The 15,833-nt window shown below is 41.5% G+C and overlaps 1 protein-coding gene across 1 annotated transcript; it reads right to left on the bottom strand.

The window, feature by feature from the left end:
* Positions 1 to 6,735: 6,735 nt before the first annotated feature.
* LOC129534219 (zinc finger CCCH domain-containing protein 11C-like) lies at positions 6,736 to 12,180 on the bottom strand. The gene is made up of 2 exons (XM_055390573.2): positions 11,675 to 12,180; positions 6,736 to 11,298 (listed from the first exon to the last, which is right to left on the bottom strand). The coding sequence occupies exon 2, from the start codon at positions 11,091 to 11,093 to the stop codon at positions 8,847 to 8,849; it is 2,247 nt and encodes a 748-aa protein (XP_055246548.1). The 5' UTR covers positions 11,094 to 11,298; positions 11,675 to 12,180; the 3' UTR covers positions 6,736 to 8,846.
* Between the last annotated feature and the right edge of the window lie 3,653 nt (positions 12,181 to 15,833).

Here is a 15,833-nt window from a genome sequence, read left to right as displayed (position 1 = left end):
GATATAAACTAGGGAGCTGTCAACATTTGGATGGTTTTTAGAGCCATGACAAAAGATGGGATTACCAAGTGAATGAAAGTACCCAAAGAAAGACAGAAGAGGTACAAGAATAGGCCCCGGGTGACTCCAACATAATATCTCACCAGCCCTACCTATGGGGAAAAAATATCCCCCAGGGAATAGGCCAGGGCCATCTAGACTTGTAGGGTTCAAGATGCTCTTTAAGAGGTGTGAGGAAAGCTGGAGTTTGCCTTTGTGTCCATGTTGCTGGTGTTCCACGAAACAGTAGGGAATCTCTACTACCTCATCTGGGGGTTGAGGACTGGAGTAAGGCAAAACAAGCAGCTGTTAAATTAGGGGAAGTGACAACGCAGTGATAATCTGAAGATCCCAGGTCTTCAGATGAAAGCTCCCTCCTAAAGAGCCGGAATTGAACTTTGAGATTGGCATATATTACAACTGGTTACAGGAACATTGAACTAGGTATCTCCCAGTGGAAAGGAAAACAGAAAGACCTGTTTAACGTTGAAGCTCTGCCCCCATGTTCCTGAGAGCATACTGTGATGACTGTGACCATAGAGAAAAGAAAAAGCCAATAGCTGAAATGAATCAGGTTGTTGGGGGCCTAAGATAAGTAAGTGCAACTTGTTTACATGTAAAACATTTGTCTTGTCAATTTGGGCATTTTATCTGGAAATTATCCAAAGCAGCAATTATCTAGAGCTAGCATGCTAGACTGTTTATCCCTAGACATGGGTGGGGGATGAGGGGATAGAATGCAGGTTTTCATGGCACTTATAGAGTTTGCGGGGTCTCTTTTCTTTTTATTTAAGAAAAAGAATACAAAATTAGGCACGGGGCCATGGAAGTGACCTATGCGAGTGACGGCCCTAAAGCTATAGTTTTCCTAACTTCACAGAAAATCCACCTCTGACCCTAAACCCAGATGACAGAAACCTTGGGAGCAATAACTGATCACTTAATTTATCATGACCAAGTTTATCTTACAAGTGCCAGGAAGTATTCAGAGTTAGTCAGGCATCGTAGGAAAACTCTCCTTTATGTCTATTTCTCACTCAAAGTTGTTCAAATAAAAGGAAACCTATTAAAGGCACTTAGATAAAGGAAGGCATAGTAAATATTCTTGTTCCATGAAATACCATCTTCTAACCACCTTAACAGATGCAACAGTTGAACAATCTAGCTGTGCTCCGCTGATATTAGAAATACTGTGGTCTGAGCCAAAGGACCAGTGATGGCATCAGGAATTATGTCACTGGCTATATCCTATATATATGTTTACCAGATAAAATACATGATATCCAGCTAAATATAAATTTCAAATATACAATAAATAATTTTTAGCAAAACTGTACCCCTACATACTTATGCATAGGACATACTTATACCAGAAAAGCACTCATTTTTCTGAAATTCACATTTAACTTGGCATCCCATATTTTTATTTGCTAAGTTTAGTAATGCTACCTACACTGATTTCTGCTTTGGGATACATAATGAGTGACAATTTGGAGAGCCTACTAAACAGAAAATCAAAGGGACAGAGGATAAATATTGTATTAGTAGGTCACATGGTTGCTTCCAACATTGGCCCTGACAGTTATCATTACTCATATAATAATACTCAACTGTCATATCAGAATCTGCAAAAGGGGGCTGAGGGTTGTGCAGAATTTGTGCATATTTAATTGACACAAATTAAATATTAAATATTAATTTAATTAGTAAAAACTATTCACTTTTAACTAATGAAAAGGATGGAAACGCTGCTTTTGTAAATAGGCAGCATTATTGGGAACACAATATTCTACTGCGTTCCCCATCCGTAAGTCAAACCATCTGTAAGTCCAGGACTAAGTGTTATCTGTAATTGCTTAAAGTGCAACATTGGTCAAATATGCATAAAGCAGCTAATTGTGAAATATGAGTAATGGGTCTATTTGTTCGATGGGTAAAACTCACTTATCCTCCTTTAACATAGAAAATAGGATTAAATGTAAAACTTATGTCCCAGCTCGTAGAGAAACTTACCAGAAACATGTCCAAGTACTTTGTTTACCATCCAACCCTTTTAGTTATATATCTATGAATATTAATATTGTAGTACTTCATACTTTTTAAGTATTTATAGATATATGTATCGCTTCTCGGCCTTTTGGCTAAGATCAGGCGTAGTATTTATAGATATACGTATGTTCTTTTATTCCCTCCTCAAAAAATAATATTTTATTTATCATCCCCATTAAAAATTATGTATTCATTTGACAGATATTTAATGGGTATCGATTATGCGCTTGGAAAACAATAGTGAACACGACAGGAAAAGTTGGTCATTACAGAACTAACCTTCTAGTAAGAAATACATAATATTTTAAAATAATAATAATAAAATTTCAGTTGGCAATATTGCCATGAAGATATAAAACAGAGCAAGAGAGACAGTGTCTGCTATTTTAGCTAGGATGGTGAAAACCCATTTGAAGTGGTAACACTTGAGTTAGACATGGAGCTTATATGATAATGATAAACCAGCCAGTGGAAATGGGAATCGCTCGAGAAATGGAGCCACTCCTTGGAGAAGAAATGAGCTTAGCAAATGAGCTGCTCATAGAACAGTAAGAACTAGATGACTGTAGCAGAATGAGAAGGGTGTGGAAAGAGCTAAGGTTCAGATGAGGCAGAAGAGGTAGACACGGCAAGGTCACATGGAGCCTTGAAGGACATACTGAAGAGTTTGGGTTTTTTTATTTCCTTGTTTTTGTTTTTGACTAACCAGGGTTAGTCAAACAGACTAACCCTGGCATAGTGTGTGAGGGAGGGAACTTCACAAGAGTGTGGGTACTCGGAGGCAGGCAGGATCATTGAGGGTCATCTTGGAAGCTGGTCACCACTAATCCCACATATATGTATATCTATAGATAGATAGATAGATAGATAGATAGATAGATAGATAGATAGATAGATTTAGACAGAGTCTCACTCCATCACCCAGGCTGGAGTGCAGTGTCATGATCTCGGCTCACTGCAACCTCTGCCTCCTGGGTTCAAGCAATTCTCCTGCCTCAGCCTCCCGAGTACCTGGGATTACAGGCACATGCCACCTTGCCTGACTAATTTTTGTATTTTTAGTAGAGATGAGGTTTCACCATGTTGGCCGGCCTGGTCTCGAACTCCTGACCTCAAGTGATCTGTCTACCTTGGCCTCTCAAAGTGCTGGGATTACAGGCATGAGCCACCACGCCCAGCCAAGAGTTTGTATAGTCCAGTGCAATGGGAGGGACCTGAAGGGGTTAGAGCAAGATAGTATTGTGATCCAATGCATCCTGAAAGGATCAATATGGCTATTCAACCAAGAAAAATTGAACAGGGATCAAGGGGAGGAAGACAAAAGTAGAAGTAGACTGGAGGCCAATTGTCTAGGCAATAGATGTTGGGGCCTTGGATGTCACTGTGAAAGGGAAAGAAGTAGTCACGTCTGTTTGAAAGTAGGATCAATTGGACGTGCTGCTAAATTGGCAGTAAGAGGCAAGGGGAAAGATACATAAAGGATAACCATAGAATTTTTACCGGGAAGCTTGGTTGCTATTAACTGAGATGGGAACTGATGTTCATCAAAATTAAAACACATTCCCATAATCACACTTTAAGTACCAGAGCGAAGATTCGAATTCAGTTCTTCCTAATGCTCCAATATTTTGGGGTTGGTGAGCTGATTAATGTCTACTAGTGTGTTTACTTATTTAAAAGTCCCCCTTTTAAGCTATAAGCTCCTCAGTGACAGAGACTTGGTGATATCTGATATCTAGTCATAGGAACCAGAGGCACATGAATAATGCTTTTTTGAGAACATTTGTAACAAGATATGACAAGTCTATCAGGCCCCATGTTTCCCATCACCCTTGGCTGATTCACCAATTTTTTTCTTTAAGGCAGCTATAGATGCTTTCTATAGTGTTGGTTTTGAATTCTGCTATGGAAGTACAAATGTCATTTCAGAGGCCTGCAAACTTTCCCCTTCTAAGGAAGTGTATGGGTGCAATTACGAACATATGTTAACGGAAATAAAACACAGGCTAATTATTTCCCTACACGCAAAACCGTCTTGATGGAACCATCAACAGCCTTTATTTATTTGAGGAAATCTGACGAAAGAATATCTCATCAGCTATCTCATAACATTCTGTATTTGATTACCAGTTGAAATACTCCAAACTCCACACTAGTTTTTTTCTAATTTTTTTAACCCTATAGGTTTTAATACCATGCAATTCTCAACCTCTGCATGACTTTTTCCTCCTTGTAAACAATTAGGAGCCATCTGGTTCCATGGATTTCCCGATCCTCCTGAGAATTTAAACTTAACACACCAAAAGGTTTGATTCGCCCAAGCACTACTATTACATTATTCAACTGGTTTTCTAGTCTTGGATCTTAAACAATATCTTCCTTAGAAAATCAGAAGAAATTTTCTCTTCATACTTCTTATAATCCTCTTGCTCTATGTATAATACTAAGCTTTGAGGACCTCCTCAAAGCTATCTTGAAATGATTTACCAAAATATTTGCCAACTTGCCTCTTTCTATGGCAACATATAACTCAAACTGTATCACTTTGTCAATCTCAGTTTTTCTAAGTACCTGTCAAAAAAATTCAAAGGAGTTGGAGTTAGACAGAAAAGGAAACAGATTCCCCTTGGCACCTGTTTGTGCAATGTTGAGCTATGTCTGGGTACCCACTTCAATCTGAAACATTTGCATTCCTGATAAATAGGGGGAATTTTTTTCTGAGAAGGCTAATGAAAACAGAGATCTTTCTCACTCAAGATACTAATCAACTTAAAACACCCTGGCTCAAATCCCTTTCTGATAAACACCAAGATCTTATTATGTAATAAAGTTTATTGATATAGTATTAAATGGCCCATTGAGATGTAGCCTAAGGAAAATTTCTTGGAGATTTTTATTATGGCATATCTGGTAAGAAAGTTGTTTTAAACTTGTCAGGCAAGACATTATCTAAAAGGCTCTTTATTCAGCCTGAGGCAGTGGCTCACGCCTGTAATTCTAGCACTTTGGGAGGCCAAGGCAGGTGGATCACCTGAGGTCAGGAGTTCAAGACCAGCCTGGCCAACAAGTGAAACCCTGTCTCTAATAAAAATACAAAAAATTAGCTGGATGTGGTGGGATGTGCCTGTAGTCTGTCCCAACTGCTAGGGAGGCTGAGGCAGAAGAATCGCTTGAACCCGGGAGGTGGAGGCTGCGGTGAGCTGAGATCACACCACTGCACTCCAGCCTGGATGACAGTGAGACATCATCTCAAATAAATAAATAAATAAAAATAAAAGGCTCTTTATTCAATAAACACACTTATACACACATAGAAGTGGGAGAGTGGGGGAGAGAGAAGAAAACTTCCAAAGTTACCTAGGTTTTTGTTGGACAAGATTGGATACTATAATGCTCCTCGTTCTTATGATTTTTACTCCCCAAAATGAGGGGATAACAACTGAATTTTTCTCGTACACGCTAAAGCCACAGTCTCAGAAAAACATATCCCACAATTTAAAGGAACAGTGGTGATGATGGGTACAGAGGAGGAATTAGCTTTCATACAATGCATTAAGATATTCCAAGTGATTTATGGATGTATTTGAGAATTTACGGATTGAAGCTCCTGAAAACTGCTAAGAGAAACTGAAAATGGAAACATTAGTTGTTCACATTAAATCTAAACATGTTTAGAGCAAGTTTAGGGACTGTCACTTCTCAATGTGATAGAATAACTGGTACCAAATCTGTCTCTCTGCTGTAAACAGCTAGGAAATTGGACAAAATACATGAGACAGCTGTTTTCAGATGTTAGAAAACAGACACAGCACAGAAGTGTGAGTCTTCAGAACAGGAAAAGAAATGAGGTAAGCCCTATAACCAACATGGCTTTCTGGATGTAGGCACTTCCAAGACTGCAGTAAGAGAGGAGGAACCATGACAAGGCAGATCCAACTTAGTGAATTTAATAGACAGAGATCAGAGTTAAAGGAGCTAAAAGAGCTGAAATGTGAGGCACAGAGAGAAAGAACTCCAGAAATCTATACAGGCAGCTATCCTGAGTCCTTCATTGAATATTAGGCTACATATGCATGAAATGAAACTCTATGAGGCCAGGCAAAAGCAGCTACTGGGATTTGTGAGCTGGGGGTTGAGTTGCAGCCAGCCAGAATGGAGGCATTGCTGACCACCCTGAATATTTCCTCGAGCCTCCTGAAGAGGCGTGCTTCAAAAGGATAATTAAATTAGCCCTGAAGAAAAACTTACTCTAGACGCATACTCCCAAACTTAAAAATACGCTTAAAAAGGATCAGGTTGAATGGTAAGTAACTTAACTCCCTGGCAAAACAAAATTCGGCTTTCCAGAGGAAGACCACAAAATCTAGACTTTCTTTTTTTTTTTTTTTTTTTCTGAGACAGACTCTTGTTCTGCTGCCCAGGCTGGAGTGCAGTGGCACGATCTCAGCTCACTGCAACCTCCGCCTCCCAGGTTCACGCCATTCTCCTGCCTCAGCCTCCCAAGTAGCTGGGACTACAGGCACCCACCACCACACCTGGCTAATTTCTTTCTTTCTTTTTTTTTTTTCCTACATCAGTTTTGTTTAAAACACAAACAAGTATTTCTCTTTCTGTAAGGGCAAATGGTTCAAATAATGCGGAACATGAAACATTGACTAACAAGTTTATTTTTTTAAAAAAGCAAAAGAATAAAGAATATATACAAAAGGGACCTGGAATCTGTAAGCTGATTCCAAAAGCGAAATAAGTAGAAAGTCCATGGTGAAACCTGAACATTCTACCCCTGCTTTGGAGAAGGGCTATCATACAACATTCAGTCAGCTGAAGATGGATTGGTAGAGGTGTGTCGATACATAAATTTCAAGTCATTTTTGCTTGTGCAGAATCATCCCAATCTTAACAAGACTGAATGGGCAGTCCTGTGGCTTTCTTCCTTTTCCATATTCCCAACAAGGCTACGTGAAGTTCAACTCTTGATGAGCCGCTTACGACAGCAGTTCCTCAGGAGCCAACATGACAGGTGGGTCAGATTTCCCTATGAGAAACAAAACTGGCCACCTACAGCAAAATATCAAAATGGGTAAGTCCTTCCTTCCTCTTCCTTCTGATTATATACAACATATCTCCTTTCAAGACTATTATTTCCATCATGCTTATTCCTTCACAAATCTAAACCTTGAGGTGATATGAAGGAAACCGACATCAAGAAAAGAAAACTCAATTCAGAAATGAAGAAAACTGGCAGGTATACAATACACCCCCAGAGCATCTCAATATCCCTGGCACAGTACAATTCAGTGTACTGCTACAGCCCATAGATAAATATTGGCAGCTTGAATAAGCTCATTTTTTCCCTCAGGTGGTTAAAGGCCACCACATAAATACTGGGCAACAGGGGTTTGTTGGGAGAATTAGAAATAAAAAATTAACCAAATTTTGTCCCTGTGTTAATTCAGTGCCAGCAAGGAGGCAAGTACTGAAGAAGAAAAGGGACAATTTTCATACTAAAAAAGAATTCCTCTAATCATGTCACCATCTCATATAATGAATCCAGGGAATCCCAGAAATAGAAAATTAGTTTCAGGGGACCCCTGAGGCACTTTAAAGCCTTTTAAAAAATGACAGTAATAATAAATTAGATATTGCTCTTCAGAGGCCAACAGAGCAGCAGAAGCATCAAGATCAGGTCCAAAGAGTTATGCCCACATTACAGGCTTCCTGAGCTGCTCAGCCCTCTTTAAAGCTTACTTGAATCTCTAAATACCTTTAAAAAGACATACAATTTAACACAGACTGAGTGGGTATTTTTGTTTAGTGGTAGCATAAAATTTGGTCCTTAATGGTAGCAGCTGTCTTCATCCATTTCAAACTCAGGTAATATTAAGTACATCAAGACAATACGTAAAGAATACAACAAAGGAGAAAAAAGCCAAAACTGACAAACACCTCAAGGAGTCACTAAGTTTGCTTGCACCCTTTCACTTGATCTCCCTCTCAGTCTCTTTTTTGTGGAGAGAAGGGTATGACAGAACTTTTTTCTCAAAAGATGATAAACAATGGCATCAAATGGACAAAATGGTTATAAAGTAACTTTAAAAATCTGACCCCAAGGAATCCAGGACACATACAGATAATTCAGAGGTATACTTCTGATTTGGGGCAAATTCTAGACTAAAGAAATGATCATCTCAGGTAAATGTTACAATAGATGAAACTAAGTCCAGTTTTTTGGCGATTTTTTTTTAAAGTGTCCTCACTACCACCTTCAGCTATCAATCATTTCTCATAGCTCAAGTGGAAGGTCATCTTCATCTTTCCCAGGATCCAGGTCAACCTCAGCTTCCAATTTGCCTCCTGAAATCTCCCACGTTAGTTTCTCAAAATCATCCTCCACAGAGAGTGGGGGCTTTCCTGTTGAGGCAGAGCTGAGTCGGCGAGTTTTCATGCTCATTTGGGATGAGGAAGGGCCAGACACCTCCGGGGGTGAGGAATCTGAAGAGGACTGGGTTGGAGGCAGCACAAGACTGTCTCTAACCAAACACCGCATATTCTCACTCATAGGTGGGAATTGAACAATGAGATCACATGGACACAGGAAGGGGAATATCACACTCTGGGGACTGTGGTGGGGTGGGGGGAGGGGGGAGGGATAGCATTGGGAGATATACCTAATGCTAGATGACGAGTTACTGGGTGCAGCGCACCAGCATGGCACATGTATACATATGTAACTAACCTGCACAATGTGCACATGTACCCTAAAACTTACAGTATATTAAAAAAAAAAAGAAAGAAAAAATAAAAAATAAAAAAAAATAAAGAAAAAGACTGTCTCTAGGATTTTCTGCTTCAGGCACAGTGACTGATCTGTCCTCAGAGACAAGCAGGACAACAGCATCCACAGCTGCCTTTTTGGCTGGGGGTTCCTGTAGGACGCTGCTGGAGCTCAGTGGCTTCACAGTGGCAGTGACAGCAGGGTGCATCTCCACTGCCTTACGTTTTGGGGCCAATTTGGGGGATGACACAACTTTAACCACAGATTGCTTCACATTCACTTTGGGTTGAGCTTCACCCGTTTTTTCCAAGGTCTGTGCTGCCCATTTCACATTCAATAATGAGTTTCCAATCCCTGAGGTTTCTACCTCCACCTTCTGGGATGACTTTGTGGGAAGCTGCTTGGTCAGGTGCCATGTGATTCCTGGCACAGCAGTGAGCACTGGTTTCTCTGCAACTTGGGTACTGCAAGAGGCTACATCTCCCTGAAGAGGTGTCAAGACTGATTCTTCCCTCTCCTGCTGTTTCTGCATGCGCATCTCTCTCATGATCTCACATCTCTTGACTTGAGTTTTAGTGACGTCAAATCCTGTGGCCTCAACTGAAGCCTCTGTAGCTTCTATTCTAATACTGCTCTGAAAATCAACTTCATTTCCTCGCTGAAGTTTCTTCCCTTCTTTCCTCCATGTGCTGTTGGTGATTCGCAGCAGCAACCTTGCCCCTGGAGTGGCCTCATGTTGAGACGGGGAGCTGGTGCTGCTCTCAGAGCTCTGCTGCACCCTCGGTGCCTTCTCCAGTTTAATTTCTTCCGGCGTCTTCATGTGCACCTCCTGCATGGACTTTGTTTTACCTGCAGGCTCCTCTGATTGTCCTTTGCTGGCAACAATGGGTGGCCAAACTACTGTTTTTCTAATTTCACTATCAGTCTTTAGCTTCATGCAAGTTGTATCCTTTTTGCTTTTTTGTCTCTCTGCTTCCTGCTGCCTATGTTCTTCTTCAGCCAGGACCTCAGAGAAGGTTTTGATACGGATAGTGGAGGAGCTTCTTGCTCCTGAAGTAGAATCATCAGTTTTTGAAGGTCCTTCTGTCTTGAGTTTAGTTTGCGATTCCCCATGTTTCTGAATGGCTCTTTCAAGAAGCATTTCTTCTAATGTCTCCACATGGATCTCACCAACTTTATTAACTTTATCTGTTGCGTCCTCATTATTTGGATCAGCTGACATGCCTAATCGCTCCTTAAGAGACTTGGAAACTTGAGCTTTCTTTGGTGTTTCGTCAGTGTTAGTTTCTGGAGCTTCAACTTTCTTCCCTAGCCTCTGTGCCAGGCTACGCTTTAATGGAGGATCACTGTCAACGCCTGCCGAAAATTTTCGTTTCCCCAGTCTCTCAGTAAGACCCAGTCTAACCAAGGGTTCTTCTCCTTGTTTGGTGGAGAGAGTTACTGTCCTCACCACAGTCCTGACATTTTCTTTTTCAGGACCTGGAGCAGGCTCAGGGTGGAGTAAAAGACTGGAAACTCCTGAAGAACCCTCACCTTGCTTCTTAGATTTTTCCTTCATTTTCTTTGACTTAATTTCCTCAAGAGATTTTATTCCAAAATGCAGACATTCACCTTGCTTTGTATTGACTGCAGGTTTCCGGACAGAAGTCACTCGTAATCCACCGTGAACTTCAGGAGTTGGTTGCAGGGTAGGTGTTTTGGTTTCATCACCTTCCTCAGAAAACTGATCATCATCATCTTCATCATCATCTGCAGCATTAATTACAACTGGTGGATGGTTGGGGCTAGGAACATTTTCGGAACTTTCTACTTTCATAACGCTCCGCAGCTGAGGGGAAGGATTGGACTGGACAGACAATTTGTTCTGCTGAACTGAAAGTTGGCTAGCCTTCACTTCCTCTTCTGGTGACTCAGGCACAGTGGGCAACACAGTTTTGCTCGGAGGTAGGAAAAGGCCATCAACATATCGTCCTCTATTGTGACGGAAAGCGCAGTTTAATTTTTGACATCCTGTTGGCTGATTTTCCCAATAACAAGGAATTTCACTGCGTTTTTTATCAATCTCCATGTGCCGAAACCTGCACACCTGTCGAAAACAGCGCCCTTCTTGCCATAATGTGCAAACAGTTTCATTTCCTAGTGCAGCTTCACAGTGACGGAATGGGCAGCTGTCACCTTTGGTACATGTAGAATAGAAAAAAAAATAGCAGTCTTCTCCTTGATTAGGCATGCTGGGTAGATTCTTAGATCAGAAGTGGCTTCTTGAAACAAGCCACTGCTTCCTCAAAGCAAGGACCAGGCTCCAAGTCCTCGTGAAATGGGTTTAATCTTCCAAATGACAACTTGATCACAGAAATTGTCTTTAAACTGTAATCATTAGCTGGTTGCTCTCAACAGGAACGTCTGTGTCTTCACTGAGTTCCAATCTATTACGCCTGTAGGTCGAACCAACACTCAATCCATGAATTAATAATAATGAGGCAGAAAAAATTTTCCTCCTCACATTGCCAAGAAAACCTCTCAGCCACAATTCAAACACAGCATGTGTTTTTAAAACATCTCCCAACTACTGGGAGATTAAGTCCATTCCAATAACCTTTGTCAGACTGGAGACAGCTAGGGTTAGTTATCTCCTCAAAAACAAAACAAAACAACAACAACAACAAAAAAGAGTTCATTTAAAGATGAACTTGAGAGTCAAAGGATCATGAAAAAAAATCCATCTTCCATAGCTGAACAATATAATCTGAAAAACAGAAAAACATTAGTTTTTCAGTAAGATCCAATTTCTGGTCTTCAAGATTTCTTCACACTTAATACTAGTCAATTTTCCAGGAATTTTTTGGGCAGGGAATATCCCCAAATCCTAAAAAGCATCGCTATCTCTAGTTCCACAGCCTCCTTCTCAAGGTCCAGAACCAAGGCCTGGAAGATGTCAACAATATAGGCCTTCCCCACAGGAATCCGCACCGATTATGGGAGTTTAGGGGTGTTCTTCATTACGGTTTCACCAATCCTACAAGGAGTACGGAAGTGTCCCTGTTGCTCTTGACTCCCACGCTGAGGGCCAGGGGTGGGAGTGTAATGAGGGTGGGGAATGGGTGTACGATACCGGAATAAGGTCGGTGGCTTTCTGTATGTGGAGTTTGAGACAAGCTCCAAAGTAGTGGGACCCGAACCGATGACACTATCCCCGACTCCCGCTTGCTGCCACGTCTTTCTTCTCGCTTGGCCGCTGCCGTCCGTCGTCCTCCCAGCAGCAGCAGCACTAGTAGAAAACCAAGACTGCCAGCGTCAAAGATGGCGCCCGGCTACAGGCTGCGCTCTAAGGCCCGGCCGGTAAAAGTGCCAGCATGACGCAGGGCGCGAGGGTTCTGGAAGATGTAGTTCCTCTATGACGCGATGCCTAAGATCTAATTTCTTACATCTTTGGTAGAGACGGGGTTTCACCGGGTTAGCCAGGATGGTCTCGATCTCCTGACCTCGTGATCTGCCCGCCTCGGCCTCCCAAAGTGCTGGGATTACAGGCATGAGTTACCACGCCCAGCCCCAAATCTAGACTTTCAATAAAATATTTACAATGTCTAACATCCTAACAAAAATTATTTAAAATGGAAAGGATCAGGAAAGTATAAGCCATAACAAGAGAAAAATAAGTCAATACAAACAGATTTTTATATTTTAGCCTCTTACACTTCCAGGCCTTCCAATGAGACAACAAGAATCATATTTCTTGGCCACCATTTTAAATCATGTTAATCCATTTCTCAGAATACTGCATCTGCCAAAAAAAAAAAAAAAAAAAAAAAAAAAGGCTTTCATACTCTCTACTAGTTTTAATCCCACAAAATCTCCGTAGTCTTACAGAGCACTGCCATGGGTTGAGTTGTCCAACAGCAGACCTGAAACAATGTTTAGCGTTTAGTATATTTCTAGGGTATCCCTTGGGACCAACAGCTGGGAAAAGAAGGGGAAAACAATTGAGCAGAGGGAGAAGTCAGGTTGTGATGCAGACCTGATTGCCTTAGCCAACTCCACAGGAAGCTGTAGGTGCCTGCTGGAGTTGCCTCACTTAGGGTGAACATGGCCCTCCATCAGTCACTGCATGCCAACCTTTGAGGGGATGGGGGTGGTGGCCTTAGCTAAGGCCACCTTTTTCAGGCCACCTGTTTAAGGCCACTTGTTAAGGGCCACCTTAAGGCCACCTGTTTAAGCTGCACCTCTGCAGCTGAAAGAATCCCTGAAGGGGCTGAGCCCTAGAGGCTATCTACCGGCAGAACTATAGCTGGCAGAAGGACAACATGTCCTTCTGAGATGCACATCTCTGTTTCTACCACCATCTATCCCATGTGCCACTTGGATCCACTTCAAGGAGCCAAATGTGCCACTTGAATACATCCAAGGAGCAGTTCCTCCACTGTACCAAGAGGCATCTCTTCCCAGTGAAATCTACAATAGGGGAAGTTAATAGGAGGAACTCCACCCCTGCTTCTGCACCAGTCCCAGGGCTGCAACTGATACTCATCATCTCCTTCCTCCATTATCCGTCTGGATTCCTCCTATATCAGGCTGCAGCTCTGCTAGTCTTAGTAGCTTACCTGATGGCATGAACTAGACACTCATTTCTGAGGGACCTGAGCTCCTGGTCACCATGCCCTTATCAGGCTACATGTGCTTTTGTCTTCTCAGCACTTTCTATTCCTTTTGGAATCTCTCATTGGCTGACTCGCAGCCCAAATTCTCCCTCTTGATTTGAGTCGCTTCAGCATGTAGTCCCCATCCATTTTTTTTGTGGTTTTTTTTTTTTTCCTGCATTGCATCCTTAGGCAGCTCCACTTAAACTCACCAGTTAATTCCTTTCTTTAGTCTTTCTGTCAGTTCTTCCCCATCTCCTTTTCTGTTCTATTATTAGGCATCACAGAGCTACAAAAGATCACCTGTGAGTCCTAGACTCTCTTTAGAGGGTAGGAAAGGCAAAAGAGTAGGGGAGTTGGGGAAATAAGCTGGCAAACAGAAATTTTTTCTTGAAAAATTGGATGGCTGGGAGAGAAGGAAGCAAAAATTCCCAGCAGGCCAGGAAGTCAATAGGAAGGCATTCTAGCTCTCTTTCAATGATTATGTCTAGCTCAAAATATGGAGTGAATACTTGTTCAGATAACCAAGCAGCCACTTCCCTGTTTAACAGACTACTTTGAGGGAGGGAGTCCGACACTCACCTCCCCTAGCAAAGCGGCATCATTCCTCTTTCAACCAACCATCCATCTATCTGTATCACTGATTCAACAAATACTTATTGAGTGTCTACAATGTGCCAGTTCAGAGAATGTTCCATGATTATACAGAAGAAATTTTAAACTCCTGTTTGGACATCATCTTAATAAAGACACAAATATAATTCAACAATGTTTCTGAAAATAAGAAGAATAAGAAGTAAGGCCAAGTATCAGGACAGTACATTTAAATGTTTTCAGTTCTTCTATGGAAAACTGAAGACTTTCAGATTCAATGAACAAAACCCATGATTTGCTAAAATAGAGTGGCATTTTAATTAAAAAAAATATATATATATATATATATATTTTTTGAGATGGAGACTCACTCTGTTGCCCAGGCTGGAGTGTGGTGATGTGATCTTGGCTCACCACAACCTCCGCTTCCTGGGTTAAAGAGATTCTCCTGCCTCCGCCTCCCAAGTAGCTGGGATTACAGGCATGTGCCACGATGCCCTAATTGGTTTTTTTTTTTTTTTTTTTTTTTTGCATTTTTAGTAGAGACGGGGTTTTGCCATGTTGGCCAGTTTGGTCTCAAACTCCTGACCTCAAGTGATCCACCTGCCTTGGCCTCTCAAAGTGCTGGGATTACAGGCCTGAGACACCACACCCAGCCAAATAGTGACATTTTAAAAGTTTAAAAATATAAAGATAAAAATCATGTAAACATATATATATGTAAATACACAAATCAAAAGTAGAAAATAATATTAATATCAGAAAAAAATAGAATTCACAACAAAACTATTACCAGGCTGGGCGCAGTGGCTCACGACAGTAATCCCAGCACTTTCGCAGGCCAAGGCGGGTGGATCCCTTGAGCTCAGGAGTTTGAGACCAGCCTGGCCAACATGGTGAAACCCCATCTCTACTAAAGATTCAAAAAATAGCCAGGCATGGTGGCACATGCCTGTTGTCCCAGCTACTTCAGTGGCTAAGGAAGGAGAATCGCTTGAACCCAGGAGGCGGAGGCTGCAATGAGCCGAGATCGTGCCCCTGCACTCCAGCCTGGGTGATGGAATGAGACTCTGTCTTAAAAAATACATATATATTATATATATAAATTATATATATTTTATATATATTATATTACCTATAAATTATATATACAAAATATATGTGATACATATAATATATAAAATATATATAATATATATATAAAATATGTATATAACCAGGATCAGTGGTGACCAGCCTCCAAGATGACCCTCAATGACCCTGCCTGCCTCCGAGTACCCACACTCTTGTGAAGTCTCCTCCCACACGCACTATACCAGGGTTAGTCTGTTTGAACAATAGCAGATGTGGAAGTGATGGTAAGTCATTTCTAAGATTAGACTTTGAAAGAGTATAATTTCCACGTTGAGCTCTCTTGTTCTCTCTGTCTCTTTGTGTCTTTGTCTCTCTCTCTCTCTCTCTGATCTATTGCTGGAAAAGAGGAGTGAGAAGGGGAAAGGAGTGAAAAGCAAGTTGCCATATTGTGAACAGTTCTATGGAGAGGGCTGCACGGTAAAAAAAAAATGGAGCCTCCAGCCGGGCGCGGTGGCTCACGCATGTAATCCCAGCACTTTGGGAGGCCGAGGTGGGCGGATCATGAGGTCAGGAAATCAAGACCATCCTGGCTAACATGGTGAAATCCCGTCTCTACTGAAAATACAAAAAATTAGCTGGGCGTGGTGGCGGGCGCCTGTCATCCCAGC

The sequence above is a fragment of the Gorilla gorilla genome, chromosome 5, assembly GCF_029281585.2.
Source record: "Gorilla gorilla gorilla isolate KB3781 chromosome 5, NHGRI_mGorGor1-v2.1_pri, whole genome shotgun sequence".
NCBI lineage: Eukaryota > Metazoa > Chordata > Mammalia > Primates > Hominidae > Gorilla > Gorilla gorilla.
This window is presented reverse-complemented; position numbering and strand designations above follow the sequence as displayed.